Genomic DNA, 17334 nt, shown 5'->3' on the forward strand with positions numbered 1-17334 from the left:
CACCAAAGAGAAGGCCGCCCAGATTGCGCAACGAAGGCGACCTATGCTGACCGAGCGGTCCTGACCACCACCCCCCGCCCCCGGGCCTCGAGGCGCTGGGGTTAGGTCGGGGCGAAGGCGCCAGGCGGCGCGGGGAGACGCGAGTTCGCGTCCCGTGTCATCCGCAGGGGGACGGCGGGGAGGCGGGGCGGAGGCTAGTCAACAGTTCTGCGGCGAAGTGCAAGCCAGGGTGGGAAGCCCCGTTCCCGCGCCGTGCTCCCGGAGGGAGGGTAGGCTCGGCCCGCCGGGGCCGCCCCGAGCGCCCGCACTGGCCCGGTGCACCTTGCACGCCTGGGCCCCTGCCTTGGGATGCACCGCCTTCGGCTGCTATGACTGGCCAAGCGGCCTGCCCGTCTTAGGCGCTTCAGCCAATCACTGATGCCCTTCAGGCTACGCCCTCCGTTTCCCCCCCCCTCCCCAGCCTAAGCCCCGCCACTTGCTTCAGTTTCCCTGGAGCCCCGCCCCTGCTCACCAGCGACTGGCTAAAAAGGACGTCCATTTTCCACGAGAACTCCAATCATCGCCAACCTCCAGGTCTTGCCTCCCAAGACCTTGCACCTCGCAGGAACGCAGGGGAGAGCCGCAGCCTTTCCCGGTAACCCCGCCTTTACTCGCCAACGATTGGCTAGCACACACACCCATCTTCCGCTGGCCCGCCAATTTGTTCCGCCTCTATTTCTGATTGGCCAGAGGACGCCCAATCGGAGCGCGGCGTGGGCCCCTCCCTTGGCGCGCGCCGGGGGTGGGGGGCGCGCGAGGCGGGGCTGTGGCGGCTGGAGGCGGCGGCGGCGGCGGCGGCGGCGACGCGTCCGGGCAGGTGAGCGGGACGCGAGGGGCGCGGGGCGGCGCGGGCGCCGGGGGCCGCGCCGAGGCCGGGTGCGGGGCCTGACGCGGGGCCCCGGGGCGGGGGCGGCGCGGCGGCGCGTGACAGCAGGGCGCGGGGTCACAGGGGCTCCGGGGCCGCGCGCCCCCGCGGCCCCGCACCCGGCCTCGGCGCGGCCCCCGCCCCGACGCCTGACGCCGCCCCCGGGCCCCCTCAGCCCGGCACCCCGCTCGGGGGGCCCAGCGACCCCACACGCCAGACGCGGGGCCCCGCATCCCCGACCGACCCCTGCCCGCGACACCCACGGCTGGCGCTGTGATCCCCCAAACCCGCCCTCCTGGCCCCGTGACCTCTCACCCCCTCCCGCACCGACCCGCCTCGTGTCCAGGCGGTGTCCCCCCACCGTGGGCACCGCCGTCCCCCCTGCTCCCCCCCCCCCCCGCTTTCTCCCCGTCCCGGGGTGGGGGGGCTTCTAATAACCCCGTCAGCCCGTCCACCAGTGCCACCCAGCCTGGATGTCAGGGTCACCGTGCTCTGCCCCCCCAGGGGGGAAAAAAAGCCCACCCCACTTCCCTCTTCATTGCAACAGCAGGTGCCGCAGCTTAAAGTCGTTTCCGGGCCTGAGAATAATCCCCTGGGCCAGAGGAGCAAAATGACCCCCAAGTTAGCATCTGTCCTGGAGCCGCTGGCTGCTGGGGGGGGGGGGGGGGCTGGTACAGTCTCCCTCCTCAAGCCTGGGCCCCTCCTCTGGGAGTCTCCTGGGCCTCCTCAGTTGTATTTATCTGCCCCACCCCACCACCCAGGCTCTTCAAGTGCAGGGGTGACCGTGAGTGGCCCTGGGGTGATTGGAGGTGACAGATGCACATCTGGGCTGTGTGACCGGGCCTGACAGGGGTGCACCCCAACCTTGGCCCCTGGGTGACCCGGCAGAGCTCCTTGCCTCACTGAGCAGAGAGCAAGGAAATAGTTCACCAAAGCCGGCCAGCTAAGGTTTCATTCAGCCCCTTAAAGCCACAGGCCAGCCTGGGGCTGGAACTTGTGAAGTTCCCTGGTGTGTGATCTGTGTGTGTGTGCACGCGTGTGCGTGCATGCGTGTCTGCCTGCTGGAAGGAGGCCTGTGGCTTTATTGTTGAAAAGCCGTGTTCTGCATTTCCTGCAAAGCTTGCAAAGAGCAGCCTGGCTCCCTCTGCCACGGGATGGTGCTAGAAGTTTCTTCAGGGTCGTGTCACCTTCAGCTTCTCCTGTGGAAACTGAAGCCACTGGGGTTTCCCATCACTGACTAAAGGTGATCATCTAAAACATATAGGCTGGAGTTGGGGTGTGGCTCGGGGCAGAGCACTTGGCTACTACTTCCAGCCCTGAAAAACCAACTAGGCTCTGGTGGCTCACACCTGTAATCCCAGTTACTCAAAAGAGTCTGAGATCTGAGAATGGAGGATTCAAAGCCAACTTAGGCAGGAAAGCCCATGTAACTCTTTTTTTCCCCCTGCCAGTCCTGAGGCCTGAACTCAGGGCTTGGGCACTGTCTCTCAGCTCTTCGGCTCAAGGCTAGCACTCTACCACTTGAACCACAGCACCACTTCTGGCCTTTTCTGCTTATATGGTGCCGAGGAATCAAACCCAGGGCCTCATGCATGCCAGGCAAGCACTCTACCACTGAGCCACCTTCCCAGCCACCGCCCCCTCCCCCCCATGAAATATGTAGTAGAACATGAGCCTCAAGCGAAAAAGCTTAGGGTCAGTGCATGAGCCCGGAGTTCAAGCCCCAGTTCTGGAGCCAGAGAAGACAGTAAGAATAATAATTAGAAGAACATGTGGGTTTGGGCATGAATGTTTGTGTGTAGATGCATATAGGTATGCATTGTGCACGTGTTCGTGTGTGTATAGGATACGTAGGTGTAGCATATATATCTAGTCTATATGTTGTTGATTTATATGCAGTTCACAAGTTTACTATTTACACAGTTTCTGTCCACCTTCTCTGTGGATTTGCCCACTGGTCATAATTTTTTTCCAGTCCTGGAGCTTGAACTCAGGGCCTGGGCATTGTCCCTGAGCCGCTTTGTGCTCAAGGCTAGTGCTCTACCACTTGAGCCACAGTGCCACTTCTGGCTTTTCTGAGTAGTTTATTGGAGACAAGAGTCTCACAGGACTGGGCACCAGTGGCTCACGCCTGTCATCCTAGCTACTCAGGAGGCTGAGATCTGAGGATCGCAGTTCAAAGCCAGCCCAGCCAAGGAAGTCTGTGAGACTCTTATCTCCAGTGAACCACCAGAAAACTGGAAGTGCTGCTGTGGCTCAAGTGGTAGAGTGCTTGTCTTGAGCTGAAGAGCTGAGGGACAGCGCCCAGGCCCAGAGTTCAAGCCCCATGACCCCCTCCCCGCCCAACACACACACATACAAAAAAAAGTCTCACAGGAATTTTTCTGCCTTAGCCTCCTGAGTAGCTAGAATTACAGGCGTGAGCCACCGGCGCCCAGTTCTTCATCATTTCTTTATTTCCTTCCCAAAGTAGTCTATGGTGTGTCTATTTAGTTATTCATTTATTTTACTGGAGCTTGGACCCAGGGCAGGTAAGTCCGCTGCCACTTGAGTCACACCTGCAGTGCATTTTGTTCCTATTTTGTTTTTGACATACCTTTGCCCTGGTTGGCCTCAAACTCAAAAGATCTTCCTCCTGCCTCAGCTTCCCCAAGTGGCTGGGGCTGGAGGTAGAGGTAGACTCACACCCCACACCTCTGAGGCCACTGCTGGGGCTGGGTTTTGTGCAGTTGTAACTGCTTGCCTGCCAGGCATGCGAGAGACAGACAGGAAGGGAAGGAGAGAGAGAGAGAGAGTCTGTGCCAGTACTGGGACTTGAACTCATTGTCTCAATACCTTTGTCTTATCACGTGAGCCACAACTCTACTTCCAGCATTTTGCTGGTTAATTGGAGATGAAGAGTCTCATGGACTTCCATGTCTGGGTTGGCTTTGAACCTCTATCCTCAGATTTTAGCCTCTTGAGTAGCTAGGATTACGAGTGTGAGCCACCAGTGCCCAGGAGAGAGAGAGAGAGAGAGAGAGAGAGAGAGAGAGAGAGTGCACGCACGCGTGCGGGAGAACTTGATTAAATTACTGGAGCTGGCAGGCAGGCACAGAGTCTTGAAGGCCGGCCAGGGAGCTGGCTGGGCTAATTTTTAATATATGTTTATAGCATGAAAAAGAAAAGTATAAGAGTAAATAACTATGTTGAGAGTGAACCCTACAACCTGTGGGTGGGAATGGGAGGGAAAAACTGGGAGAGAGCAAGGGAATGGGTGACAGTGTCAAAGAAGAAATGTCCTCTTAGGCCGGGCGCCGGTGGCTCACGCCTGTCATCCTAGCTACTCAGGAGGCTGAGATCTGAGGATTGCGGTTCAAAGCCAGCCCAGCCCGGGCAGGAAAGTCTTGTGAGACTTTTATCTCCAATTAAATCACCAAAAAGCCAGAAATGGAGCTGTGGCTCAAGTTCAAGCCCCAGAACTGGCACACACATTAACAACAACAAAAAAAAATTAGATCACACCAGGAGCTAATGGCTTATGCCTGTAATCCTAAACTATCAGGGGGCAGAAACCTGGAAGATCATAGTTCCAGGCCAACCTGGGGGAAACGTGAGAGACCCCATCTCAACCAGTGAGAAGCTGGGTGCGGTAGTGCATGCCTGTCATCTCAGGTACGGGAGACATGTGAATGAGAGAACTGTGGTCTGGGCCAGCCCAGGCAGCAAGACTCCATTAGAAAATTAACTTTGAAAAGCCAGCCCTGTCCCCAGGCTGACCTCCTCCTGTCACTGTCTATTTTTAAAAAGTGCTGTGGACATGTTCTTCCTTCCCAGGCATCTTTTGTGGCCGCGGTCTTAGCTGCCTTGTGCCCCGCGCTCGGACGCCAGGGCTCGGCAGAGTCCCGGCTGGGGGGAGAGGAGGAGAGGGAGGCGGAGGGAGGCCTCTGTTCTCGCCTTTATTACACTGTAATAAAGCTCGGATGTCCCAGGGTGACCAGAGTCCAATTAGCGGAGGGGGATGCGGACACGAGGGCCTGTGTGGTGGCAGCCGGCAAGCCAGAGGAGGCCTGGAAGGCCCAGCCCTGGCCATGCCTGCAGGAGCAGGTCCTTGGGGAAGGGCAGTGCCCCCGCCGTGAGCGTGGCGGGGGACTTGTGTTTTGGTTTGGAGCAGGGTTTGGTTTGAGCACGCCTTTAGCAGGCCTTTTCTTTTTCTTTTTCTTTTTTTTTTTTTAATCGTTCATGGGTCTTGAACTCTGGGCTGGGCGCTGTCCCTCACCCCAGTTCTTCAGCTCAAGGCGGGCGCTCTACCACTTGAGCCACAGCGCCACTTCCGGTTTTCTGGTGGTTTATTGTAGATAGGAGTCTCACGGTCTTTCCTGCCTGTGCTGGCTTTGAACCACAATCCTCAGATCTCAGCCTCCTGAGTAGCTAGGATGACAGGCGTGAGCCACCAGTGCCCAGCTTTAGCAGGCTCGTTAGAGATGGAGACTCAGGCTGTCCTGCCGGGTTCCAACCTCAATCCTCCAGGCCTCAGCCTCCCGAGGAGCTGGCGTTGCAGTCATGAGTCTCCTGGCCTGAGCTCCACAGCACCCATTGCTGGCTTGCAAATCCCCAGCCCAGGAAGGCAGTGGCTGATGGGAAACTGAGGGAGAGAGGCTTGGTGACAGCCCAGCCTCCCTGAGGCCTGGGCATGCTTCCATTTGGGGAGGGAGGCAGGTGGCTGGAGAGGGGCCTTGTGCAGGGACAGGTGTCTGGGGATCAGTGTGTGCAGGAGGTGGGGGGGTTGAGGCCTGTCATTGAAGCTAACCTTGTGACAGGTGAAGCTGCAGCTTTGGGGAAGGGCTTTGAAGGATGTGGAGGAGTTTGCCAGCATGAGAGTACAAAGGAAGCAGAAGTTGGCATGTTCGGGGAGTTTGCCTGTCCACCTGGCAAGTAACTGGTGACATGTGCCGAGGCGCACAGCACCTTAGCCCAGAGCAAGAACAGGCTTTGGGGCGAGGGCTGGACACCCAGCGGGGGGCTGCTCCCCAGCCCCCAGGAGCCCAGCTGCCTGCATCTGCCCTCAGAGACCACCGCAGGCTGACCCCAGGCTGGTCAGAAAGACACCACAGAGGGGAAGAGGGGGGCCGGGCACTAGTCCACACGCCTGCAAGCCCAGCTACTCCGGAGGCTGAAAGCTGAGGATCGCGGTTTGAAGCCAGCCTGGGTGGGAAAGGCCGGGGACTCTTATCTTCAAGGGAAGTAGAGCTGTGGTTCAAGTGGTAGAGCACCAGCCTTGAGTGAAAATGCTCAGAGACAGTGCCAGGCCCTGAGTTCAAGCTTTAGGATTGGCACAGAAAGGGAAAGGAATACACAGGTAGAATTCCTGCCCAACCCACCCGCCTGTCTGCCTGTCTGTCTGTCTGCCTGCCTGCCTTCACAGAGGCCACCCATCCGTCAGGGTGAACACCTGGTTCTTCGGCCCAAGTTAATTCCTGCCAACTAGCAAATTGAACAGCTTTTATCTCGGGCAGAGGCTGGCCATGGCTCCTGATTAGCACAATTACAGTGGACACAGTGCCACGATTGTGGCCTGTCCCTCCCTGTGTCCCACGAGGATTCCCTGCGCCCTGGCGGGGAGGCCTGGGCGTGGGTGCAGTGCCCGCCCGGCCAGCTGCGCGGGCCGCCCAGCGGGACCATGCTGCCGGTCACGTTTCCCTTGTCAAGTGAGCACTGGGCTGGGTGCAGGGGTCCATGCGTGTAATCCTAGCTTGCGGGAAGTGTAAGCAGAGGAATGAAGCACTGGTTGGCCTGGGCAAAAAGTGAGACCCTATCTCAACAATGAAGGTCTGTCTGGGAGCCAGTGGCTCGCGCCTGTCACCCCAGCTCCTCCAGAAAGTCCGGAGACTCCTATCTCCAATGAGCCACCTAAAAACCAGAAATGGAGCTGCAGCTCAAAGTGGCGGAGTGCTAGTTTCAAGCCAAACGGCTCAGGGATAGCACCCAGGCCCTGAGTTCAAGCCCCACGACACACAAAAGTAAACAGTCCAGGCGACATGATTCAGTGGCAGAGCGCCTGCCCAGCAAGCGTGAGGTCCTCATCCCAGCCCTGGTGATGCACACAAAAATAACTCTTTTAAGGAACGAGAGAGGCTTTATCCCGGGGGGGGGGGGGGGAGGAGGGCGGGGGGCGGCACTGGGGGCCTGGGGGCGCCAGGCCCAGCCTCCACTCATCAACCCCGTGTCCCCCAGGACCGAGTCTCCGGCCGACCGAGCAGGCCTGGGATGGGTAGTGGCGTGAAGGAGGGCTCAGTGCGCTCGCCTGAGGATGCCGAAGCGGCCCGGCCCGCGCCCGTCTCCTCCAAGGCAAGTAGCCCCCCCCCCCCCGCACCCCTCCTCCACTGCCTGAGAGCAAGCCAGGGCCACGCAGCACCAGAGGAAGCGGCCAGCCCCTCCTCCATCCTCCCAAGGCCAGGCCCTATCAGCCCAGGGACTGGGGACCTGGAGAACCGGCGATGGTTCCAGGGTTGGAGGCGTGGCTCAGATGGTGGAGCACCAGCCAGTGAGTCAAAATGTCAGATATGGAGTTCGAGTCCCGGTCTCGGGCCACAGGAAAAAAGTTGAAGGCCCACCCATGTCAGCCAGTAAGAAGCGCAATAGCACCTTCACCTACAGCCCCAGCACAGGGGAGGATTACAGTCTGAAGCTGCCCTGGGCCAGACCACAAGACCCTCTCTGTAAAACAACGGAGGCAAAACAGGGCTGGCAGCACGCATGGCTCACGTGGCAGAGCTCCCTTAGCAAGTGTGAAGTCCTGAGTTCAAATCCTAGCACCAGAATAAAAGTCCTGCTGGTGATGGGGCTACCACATGGGTGGAGCCAGCCAAACACTGGGGGGGGGGGGGGTAGAGGCCCGAGGCCCAAGGCCAGCCTCCACCTTGCAGACACCAGACAGCCCGGGCCCTGCCACAGACCCTGTCAAAAGCAAATAAGACATGATCCAGCAAAGGGAGGCAGGCAGCCCTCCCTCCAGGGCGTGGCCAGCGCCTGCTCTCAAAGTCCACTGCCCTTTCCCCCAGCGAGCGCCACACGGCAGGGGGGGGGTGCCAGCCGAGGCCCCCGTGGGCCCCAGGCGGGGCATGGCCGAGCGGCCTCCCAGCCACAGAGCTGCAGGGCAGATCAGCACGGAGCGCAGCGGGGGCCACGCTGCCAAGTCACTCTTTCTCCTGGCAAGACGCTAAGCACGAGGCTGGGAAGGCGGCTCAGCGGTAGAGCGCTCGCCCAGCACGCATGAAGCCCTGGGTTCCACATACACAGAAAAGGCCAGAAGGGGCGCTGTGCCTCAAGTGGTAGAGTACTAGCCTTGAGCAAAAGAAGCTCAGGGACAGCGCCCAAGCCCCAGGACTGACAAAAAAAAAAAAAGCATGGGGCTGGGCAGGGCAGTGCGCATTTGTCCCAGAGCTGCATCAGGCGCACGGGGCAGGCACCCAGTTGTAGGAACGAGGTCAGGCCTTGGACGCCGCCTTCACCCCGACTCTCACTGCCTGCATGGTGGGGTCTCCCTGCCCAGGCTGCAGGGCCTCTGCCCCCTGCACCGCGGGAGGACGTGCCTTTGCCTGCGCCCCACTAACCCGGTCTGTGCTCTGTTACAGAGAGACCCCCGGCAAGTGCTCAGCTCCCTGCTGTCGGGGGCCCTGGCCGGAGCACTCGCCAAGACCGCGGTAGCTCCCCTGGACCGAACCAAAATCATCTTCCAAGGTACGCGTCCCCCCACCGTCCTCTGCCGCTGCCCGCCAGACAGCACCCCGCCTCCCCGCCCGCACGGGCGAAAGCTGATTCACCCCAACCGCGCCTGGCCATGGTGGGAGGGAAGGCCGCTCGGTGCGGTGCGCAGTGCTTCCTAGCACACATACAAAGTGGCGCTGTGGCTCAAGGGGTAGAGCGCTGGCCTTGAGCACACACAGCCCAGAGACAGCGCCCAGCCCTGAGTTCAAGCCCCAGGACTGGGGAAAAAAAAAAAAAAAAAAAGTGTCTCTTGGGAAGGATGCTGGTCCTCAGCCCTGTCATCCCAGCTGCTCAGTGGCTGAGTCTGAGGATTGTGGTTTGAAGCCAGCCTGGGCAGGAATGTCCATTAGACTCTTTTTGTTTTTGTTTTGTTTTTGTCAGTCTTGGGCCTTGAACTCTGGGCCTGGGCGCTGACCCTCAACTCTTCAGCTCAAGGCTAGCTCTCTACTACTTGAGCCACAGCACCACTTCCAGCCTTTTCTGCTTATGTGGTGCTGAGGAATTGAACCCAGGGCCTCATGCATGCAAGACAAGCATTCTACCACTGAGCCACCTTCCTGGCTCCTCAATTTTTTTAAAATTGTTTTGTTTATAAAGATTCTAAGCAAAGACACCAATGGGTAGACCGTGTGGTCTCTCAGAGTGCCCACTTTTCTTTTCTTTTTTTTTTTGGTCAGTTGTGGGTCTTGAACTCTAGGCCTGCACACTGTCCCTCAGCTCTTCAGCTCAAGGCCAGCACTCTACCACTTGAGCCACAGTGCCACTTCTGGGTTTTTCTGCTTATGTGGTGCTGAGGAATTGAACCCAGGGCCCCATGTATGGGAGGCAAGCACTCTACCCCTGAGCCACCTTCCCAGCCCTCCATTAGACTCATCTCAAATGAACCAGCAAAAAGCTGGAGGTAGAACTGGGCTGTAGGGGTAGAACACTAGCCTTGAACAAAATAGCTCACAGACAGAGCCCAGGACCTGAGCTGGAGCCCCAGCAACAACATATGTGTGTGTGCGCGCGCGTGCACAGGCGCACACACGCAGACACACACACACTCTCGAATCCAGGCCTGGTGTCTGTGTGATTGTAGTGGCACTTGGGGACTGGAGGCCCCAGAGTTCAGGGGCAGCCTAGCCTAGGTACACACGTACGTACTTACACACACACGCGCACGCGCACAGTCTTTGAAACCCACTTAAAAGCCGGAGTTGCTTCCTGAGGCTGCCTCACGGGTGCCCACACAGCAGGCTGTCGGGGCTGGCCCCACGGAGAGGGTGGGCGGGTCCTGGAGGCTCAGTCCTCCGACCCCTGTCCTGTTTGCCTTGTTAACCCCCCCCACATGCAAACACCCCATTTCCACACTCGGCCCCCTTCCCTGGGCCGGCCTGAGGACGTGGACGTACCTCCTGGGGACACAGTGCTCCCCAGACAGACCCCTCTCCTCCCGAGCTGCGCCATCCCCGGCCGGCCTCCGCCTCGGGCCGGCGCTGCGCTCAGAGCCTCAGTTTCTCTTCCGTCGAGCGCGGCGCTGGCGCGGGCTGCAGGCAGGTATTTGGACGGAGGCCCCGGTGTCTCCCGGACTCCTGCGCTGCCCTGGCCCCGGCCCGGCCCGCGGCGGGCGGCGGGGGCGCGGGCCCGGCTCCGGGCTCAGCTCCGGGCTCCGGTCGGGCGCCCGGGCCGCCCCGGCCTCTCAGGGGCTCTTGTTCTTTTTTCCAGTGTCTTCTAAAAAGTTTTCTGCCAAGGTGAGCTCCCGGGCTGCGCGAGGGCTGCGTCCTCCGGGGACCAGGCCCTGCCCTGCCCACCCCGACGGGAGTGGAGAAGCGGTGGGCGACTTCGGGGGCGCCCGGAGCGGGGCCGCGGGGCGCCCCGGGGGCAGCGCCCGCCGGCCGGCCTGGGCCCACCGCGCTGACCCCTGCTCCCGCAGGAGGCCTTCCGGCTCCTCTACTTCACCTACCTCAACGAGGGCTTCCTCAGCCTGTGGCGCGGGAACTCGGCCACCATGGTCCGCGTGGTGCCCTACGCCGCCATCCAGTTCAGCGCGCACGAGGAGTACAAGCGCGTCCTGGGCCGCTACTACGGCTTCCGGGGAGAGTGAGTCCCGCGGAGCCCCGCCCCGCGCGCCGGCCACGCCCACACGGCGCCAGGCCCTGTCCCTGCTAACGTGCCCCGCCCTCGACCTATCCAGGCCCCGAACGCCGGCCCCGCCCCCTGACACATAGGCCCCGCCCAGGCCCTGTCCCTACTAAAGTGCCCCGCCCTCAAACTATCCAAGTCTTCGACACCGGCCACGCCCCCTGACTCATAGGCCAAGCAAGGCCCCGCCCCTGACACAGGCCCCTCCCCTACTAAAGTGCCACGCCTTCGACCTATCCAGGCCCTGAACACCGGCCACGCCCCCTGACACATAGATCCCGCCCAGGCCCCGCCCCTGTTAAAGTGCCCCGCCCTCAAACTATCCAGGTCTTGAACACCCGCCATGCCCCCTGAGGCCCAGCCCAGGCCCAGCTACTGACACAGGCCCTGCTCCAGAATTGACCACGCCCTGAACACACCCCGCCCCCTGACAGAGGCCCCTTTCCCGGCAGACCCCGCCCCCAATTGACCACGTCCCGAACAAGGCTCCGCCCCCGCTAAAATGCCCCGCCCTCAAACCATCTGGCCCTGAACACCAGCCACGCCCCCTGACACAAGGCTACGCCCACAAAGGCGAGCACGCCCACAGGCCTCTCCCCTAACAGTAACAGACCGGCTGCTACCTCCAAGCTCTCTAAGCATAAGCTCTGCTCCAAATTCAGGCCCCTATCTCTAAGCAGGAGTCCCAAGCCCAAGCGCAGGCCACGCCCTCTAGTCACATGCCCCGCCCCAAATGCTGACCCCGACCTCTCAGCAGATTCCCCAGCCATGCCCCCAAACACTGACCAGGCCCGGGACGCAGGGCCCCGCCCCTCTAAGGCCCCGCCCTCTAAATCTGGCCCCGCCCAGATCCCCGGCTTCTGGGTCTCGGCCCCGCCCCTCCCGGCTGTGTCTGACCCCCTTGTCCGGTTCTGTCTTCCCACCGTCCTCTTCCCGTGTCGGCCTCGCGCCTGGCGCCCCTCCACCAGAGCCCGGCTGGCGGGGTGCCGGCCGCTGCGCCCCCGGAGCTCCCGGCCCATACACCTCAGGGCACAGAGGGAAGGGCCTGGGCGCCCACGGAGCCCCTCCCCTCAGCGGGGGAGGGCCGGCCTGAGCCGCTCCTGTCTCCCTGTCCGCCCGCAGGGCGCTGCCCCCCGGGCCCCGCCTCCTGGCCGGCGCGCTGGCCGGCACCACTGCCGCCTCCCTCACCTACCCGCTGGACCTGGTGCGGGCCCGGATGGCCGTGACCCCGAAGGAGATGTGAGTCCTGCCGCCGGGCCGGCCGGGCCTGCGGCTGGGGGCTGGGCGACATCCTGCGGGGCGCGTGCCCTCCGCCCGGGGGTGGGCGAGCCCGGGGCCCCGCACCCCAAAACAGACACGTGCGGGAATGCGTCCAGGGCGGTCACAACAGAGGGCCCGGAGCAGGGCCACGGGGTTCTGGTCTTAGAAGAAGGGCCGCGGACCCCCACCCAGCGGGGGGGGCGCCCTGGGGCCCTCCCCCACCCAGCCGCCCCCTCCCCCACCCAGCGGGGCGCGCCCGAGCTGAGCCCCCCCACCCAGGTACAGCAACATCTTCCACGTGTTCATCCGCATCTCGCGGGAGGAGGGGCTGAAGACCCTCTACCACGGCTTCACGCCCACCCTGCTGGGCGTCATCCCCTACGCCGGGCTCAGCTTCTTCACCTACGAGACGCTCAAGAGCCTGCACAGAGGTGAGGGGGGGCGCGCAGGGATGAGGAGGGGAGCGCAGGAGTAGGGGGGCGCGCAGGGGTGAGGAGGCACACCCAGGCGCGGAGGGGGCGCTCAGGGGTGAGGGGCGCGCAGGGGTGAGGGGGGCGCTCAGGGGTGAGGGGCGCGCAGGGGTGAGGGGGGCGTGCAGGGGTGAGGGGGGGTGCGCAGGGGTGAGGGGGCGTGCAGGGATGAGGAGGGGCGCGCAGGGGTGAGGGGGCGCGCAGGGATGAGGAGGGGCGCGCAGGGGTGAGGGGGGGCGCAGGGCCTGTGAGGGGCGCGCAGGGGTGAGGGGGACGTGCAGGGGTGAGGGGGCACAGAGGTGAGGGGGGGCGCGCAGGGATGAGGAGGGGCGCGCAGGAGTAGGGGGGCACGCAGGGGTGAGGAGGCACATCCAGGCGCAGAGGGGGCGCTCAGGGGTAAGGAGGTGCACGCGGGGGCGGGGGAGTGCGCAGGAGTGAGGGGGGGCGCAAGGGTGAGGGGGGGCGCAGGGGTCAGGGGGGCGTGCAGGGGTGAAGGGGTGCGCAGGGGTGAGGGGGCGCGCAGGGGTGAGGGGGCGCGCAGGGGTGAGGGGGCGCGCAGGGGTGAGGGGGCGCGCAGGGGTGAGTGGGGCGCGCAGGGGTGAGGGGGCGCGCAGGGGTGAGGGGGGCGCGCAGGGGTGAGGGGGGCGCGCAGGGGTGGGGGGAGCGCGCAGGGGTGAGGGGGCGCAGGGGTGAGGGGGGCGCGCAGGGGTGAGGGGGGGCGCGCAGGGGTGAGGGGGGCACGCAGGGGTGGGGGGAGCGCGCAGGGGTGGAGGGGGGCGCGCAGGGGTGAGGGACACGCAGGGGTGGAGGGGGGCGCGCAGGGGTGAGGGGGGCGCGCAGGGGTGAGGGGCACGCAGGGGTGGAGGGGGCGCGCAGGGGTGAGGGACGCGCAGGGGTGGAGGGGGGTGCGCAGGGGTGAGGGGGCGCGCAGGGTTGGAGGGGGGCGCGCAGGGGTGGAGGGGGCGCGCAGGGGTGAGGGGGGCGCGCAGGGGTGAGGGACGCGCAGGGGTGGAGGGGGGCGCGCAGGGGTGAGGGACGCGCAGGGGTGGAGGGGGCGCGCAGGGGTGAGGGACGCGCAGGGGTGGAGGGGGGTGCGCAGGGGTGAGGGGAGCGCGCAGGGGTGGAGGGGGGTGCGCAGGGGTGACGGGAGCGCGCAGGGGTGGAGGGGGGTGCGCAGGGGTGAGGGGAGCGCGCAGGGGTGGAGGGGGGCGCGCAGGGGTGGAGGGGGGTGCGCAGGGGTGAGGGGAGCGCGCAGGGGTGGAGGGGGGCGCGCAGGGGTGGAGGGGGGGTGCGCAGGGGTGACGGGAGCGCGCAGGGGTGGAGGGGGGCGCGCAGGGGTGGAGGGGGTGTGCGCAGGGGTGGAGGGGGGTGCGCAGGGGTGAGGGGAGCGCGCAGGGGTGGAGGGGGGCGCGCAGGGGTGGAGGGGGGGTGCGCAGGGGTGAGGGGAGCGCGCAGGAGTGGAGGGGGGGCGCGCAGGGGTGAGGGGCACGCAGGAGTGGAGGGGGGCACGCAGGGGTGAGGGACGCGCAGGGGTGAGGGGGCGCCGGTCTGCGCGCTGCAGGCCAGCCGGGAGACTCAAGGCCGCCCTGAGCGCCCCTCCCGGCCCCGGGCGCCTCCACCGCGGAGCGCACGCATGAGAGGCGCGGGGCGCGGGGCGGCCGAGCTGGGCGTGCGGCCCCGCGCGCTCTCTCACGCCGCCACGCCGCCCGCAGAGTACAGCGGCGGGCGGCAACCCTACCCCTTCGAGCGCATGGTGTTCGGCGCCTGCGCGGGCCTCATCGGGCAGTCGGCCTCCTACCCGCTGGACGTGGTCCGGCGGCGCATGCAGACGGCGGGCGTCACGGGCCACCCGCGCGCCTCCATCCTGGGCACGCTGCGCAGCATCGTGCGCGAGGAGGGCGCCGTGCGCGGCCTGTACAAGGGCCTGAGCATGAACTGGCTCAAGGGCCCCATCGCCGTGGGCATCAGCTTCACCACCTTCGACCTCATGCAGATCCTGCTGCGGCACTTGCAGAGCTAGGCCCTTGCCCGGCCCGGCCGTCTCCGCCCCGGCCGGCGCCCTCCAAGTGCAATGTCGGACCTGGAGCCTTAGCCGGGCGCCGTGCCCGCCCCGGCCCGCCCCGCGCTCGGCGCCCCCGAAGGCCGGGACGGTCACCGGCGCTCCGCACCCGGGCCGCCGCGCGAGTCCAGCCTCCCCCCCGCCGTGCGCCTGCGCAGGAGCCTGCGCTTCTCCGTGCCCACCGCGTCCTGGGCCAGGCGGGCTGGCGGCAGCCACGCCCTGCCCGGGGTGGGGGGCCGCGGCCTTCCCCATCGAACCCCAGGCCGCGCCTTGTTGGCTGGGAGGGGCGGTCCTTCCCGCTGGCCCCGCCCAGCGCCCCTCGAGGCGCCGAGGCCCCGCGCGGAGGGAGGGGGGGCCGCCGGCCCTTTCTCCACGCAACCCTAACATTCCCTGGGTCCCGGGCACCCCGTGTCCGCGGCCCCTGCCCGGGACAAGAATTTCCAGCGCGGGAGCCGGGCTGGGTTTCCGGAGGTCCCGGGCGCGCGGGAGGGCCCGCATGGGACAGCCCGCGCGCAGGGTCTCAGGGTGCGTGGGGGGGCGGGGCTGGCCGGCGGGGCGCCCCACTCGCAGGCTGCGGCCCGGCGCGGAGTATATTTTCATGCCATGACGACACTTTGTTTATACATAACTTTTATATATTTTAAAGATTTGTGCCAAGATTATATTTAATAAAAACGAAAGCGACTTCCGCCTCGGCCCTCCCCCCTCCCAGCGCCTGGCGGGCGCTCTGCCGCCCCAGCCACGGCGCCACTGCCGGTTTTCTGCGGGCAGACGAGATCAGTCTCACGGGCGGTCCTGCCCGGGCTGGCTTCGAACCGCGACCCTCAGATCTCAGCCTGCTGAGCCGCAGGGACGACAGGCGGGAGCGGGGGCGCCGGACACCTTCATATCATTTATTGCTGATATACGATCTACACACACAGGAGGTTCCGGAACGCGCGCTGCGCCGGCCCTCGCCCTCGTGTGCGCACGCCGGTCCCCCGGGGGCCCTGCGGGGTACACAGCCCTTCTGGCACCCCGGCCTCGCGAGGAGGGGGCCCCCAAGCTCGTCTCCCGGGCCCCCACTTTACTCCCTGCCACTTGGGGTCAGTTTGGAAAAGGCGTGCTCCAAATAGTCCATCAGAGCAGTCTGGGGCGCATGCGCGCGCACACATGCACACACGACGCCCAGGTGGGGACACAGGCTCAGGCCCCGCCCCCCTGTCCAGGGCCCACAGCCCAGGCACCATGGTAGGGGGATCCCGAGCGGTCTGCCCCATCTTGCCGCTGGGAACACTGAGGCACACAAGGAGGACAGGAGGGCTGCGGGCGTCTAGGCCCCGCCCAGGTGCTGGTGGAAGTAGAGGCCGAAGAGGCTGGAGAGCAGCTGGCAGGCGGCCGTCCACCAGATGAGGTAGGCCAGGAGGCCGCGGAGGAACAGCGGAGTGAAGAGGCCGCCCAGGGCCCCGGCGATCCAGGCCGCCGTCTGCTGGGCGTCGTCCTCCCCGGCGGCGACGGCCGCGGCCTGGGCTGGGGGCCCCGACAGTGATGGCGCCGGCTCAGGACCCAGGCCCCAGGAGTAGCCCCCTGCGGGAGGCCAGGACGGAGGTTAGCGGCCGGGGCTGAACCCCGCCTGGCTCCTGTCCCACGCAGGCCCCGCCCCTCGAGCCACGCCCACCCCACCTGTTGGTACTTTTGAGGTTTGGGCTCTGACCCACGTGACCCCACCCACTCACAAAAGGCCCTGTCCCAAGGCTCAGTTCGGGCCTCTACTCCAGCTCAGGCCCTGCCCAGAACTCATGCTGGACCTGTCTCTTCGGAGTTCCTACTCCCGTTCCACGCCGCCTAAGTGCGCCTGTCCACCTCTGGCTCTGCCAACTCAGACCCCGCCCCTCCGCCAGGCCACGCCCACCTCGCCCTCAGCCCCGCCCCTCCCGTGAGCCGCACCCATCGCATCCTGGCCCAGACCAAAAGTCCTCCTAAGCCTTCCTTCCCTGGGCCCCGCCCACTGCTCCCTCCCTGGGCCCCGCCCCTCGGTCCGGCCCCGCCCTCCCTCCAGCCCGCCTCCTCCTGCCTCACCCAGCGTCTTGAGCAGCAGCGTGCAGTTGAGCGTGAGGATGAGCGGCGTCAGGTACTGGAGGCTAACCACCGTCACGTAGCAGTAGACCCGGACCACCTGCGGGCGGGAGGGGCTGGGACCCCGAGCTCAGCCCCGCCGGCCCTCCCCAGCGGCCCGCCCCAGTCCCGCCGGCGTCCCGCCCTACCCGCTGCTGGACCTCGCGGGCCTCGATGCGGCCGGCCTCCCGCCGCAGCTGCTCCACGCGAGCCCGCGCCAGGCACAGGTAGGCCTGCAGGTGCGGCCGCGTCACGGCCAGGCGCAGCAGGCACAGCGCCACCAGTGCCCACAGGCGCGCCGTGTCGAAGGCCGCGTCCGAGAGCCTGTGGGGGAGGGGGGCGCTGGGCCGGGACAGCCCACGGCCCCGGCCAGACCCCGGAGGCCCCGCCCCGGCCTCCCCACGGGCCCGCCCAGACCCCGGAGGCCCCGCTCCGGCTGCCCCACGGCCCCGCCCAGACCCCCGGAGGCCCCGCCCCGGCCTCCCCACGGGCCCGCCCAGACCCCGGAGGCCCCGCCCTGGCCGTCCCACGGCCCCGCCCAGACCCCGGAGGCCCCGCCCCGGCCTCCCCACGGCCCCGCCCAGACCCCGGAGGCCCCGCCCTGGCCGCCCCACGGGCCCGCCCAGACCCCGGAGGCCCCGCCCCGGCCGCCCCACGGCCCCGCCCAGACCCCCGGA

General features: G+C 65.6%; 2 protein-coding genes across 3 annotated transcripts in view; one reads left to right on the forward strand and one right to left on the reverse strand.

Moving 5' to 3' along the window:
- The first annotated feature begins 814 nt into the window (after positions 1 to 814).
- Positions 815 to 15251, forward strand: Slc25a42 (solute carrier family 25 member 42). 2 transcript variants are annotated; one of them, XM_042671191.1, is made up of 9 exons: positions 818 to 856; positions 2024 to 2147; positions 7118 to 7231; positions 8518 to 8623; positions 10358 to 10383; positions 10566 to 10732; positions 11897 to 12013; positions 12314 to 12465; positions 14217 to 15251. In XM_042671191.1, exons 3-9 carry the CDS (start codon positions 7151 to 7153, stop codon positions 14522 to 14524), a joined length of 957 nt encoding a protein of 318 aa, XP_042527125.1. In that variant the 5' UTR covers positions 818 to 856; positions 2024 to 2147; positions 7118 to 7150; the 3' UTR covers positions 14525 to 15251. The 2 variants fall into 2 exon arrangements, with proteins under 2 accessions (XP_042527126.1, XP_042527125.1); XM_042671192.1 differs by lacking the exon at positions 2024 to 2147 and having other exon boundaries at positions 815 to 856.
- A 190-nt stretch (positions 15252 to 15441) lies between these two features.
- The window catches only part of Tmem161a (transmembrane protein 161A), a 6359-nt gene continuing 4466 nt past the window's right edge, over positions 15442 to 17334 (reverse strand). Inside the window, exons 10-12 of the mRNA XM_042671184.1 lie at positions 16807 to 16981; positions 16622 to 16718; positions 15442 to 16129 (exon numbers count right to left, since the gene is read on the reverse strand). Coding sequence (XP_042527118.1) covers positions 15876 to 16129; positions 16622 to 16718; positions 16807 to 16981 — 526 coding nt within the window. The 3' untranslated portion in view covers positions 15442 to 15875. The remainder of the gene's footprint in view (positions 16130 to 16621; positions 16719 to 16806; positions 16982 to 17334) is intronic.

The sequence above is a fragment of the Dipodomys spectabilis genome, unplaced genomic scaffold, assembly GCF_019054845.1.
Source record: "Dipodomys spectabilis isolate Male_0828 unplaced genomic scaffold, ASM1905484v1 ptg000609l, whole genome shotgun sequence".
Lineage (NCBI taxonomy): Eukaryota > Metazoa > Chordata > Mammalia > Rodentia > Heteromyidae > Dipodomys > Dipodomys spectabilis.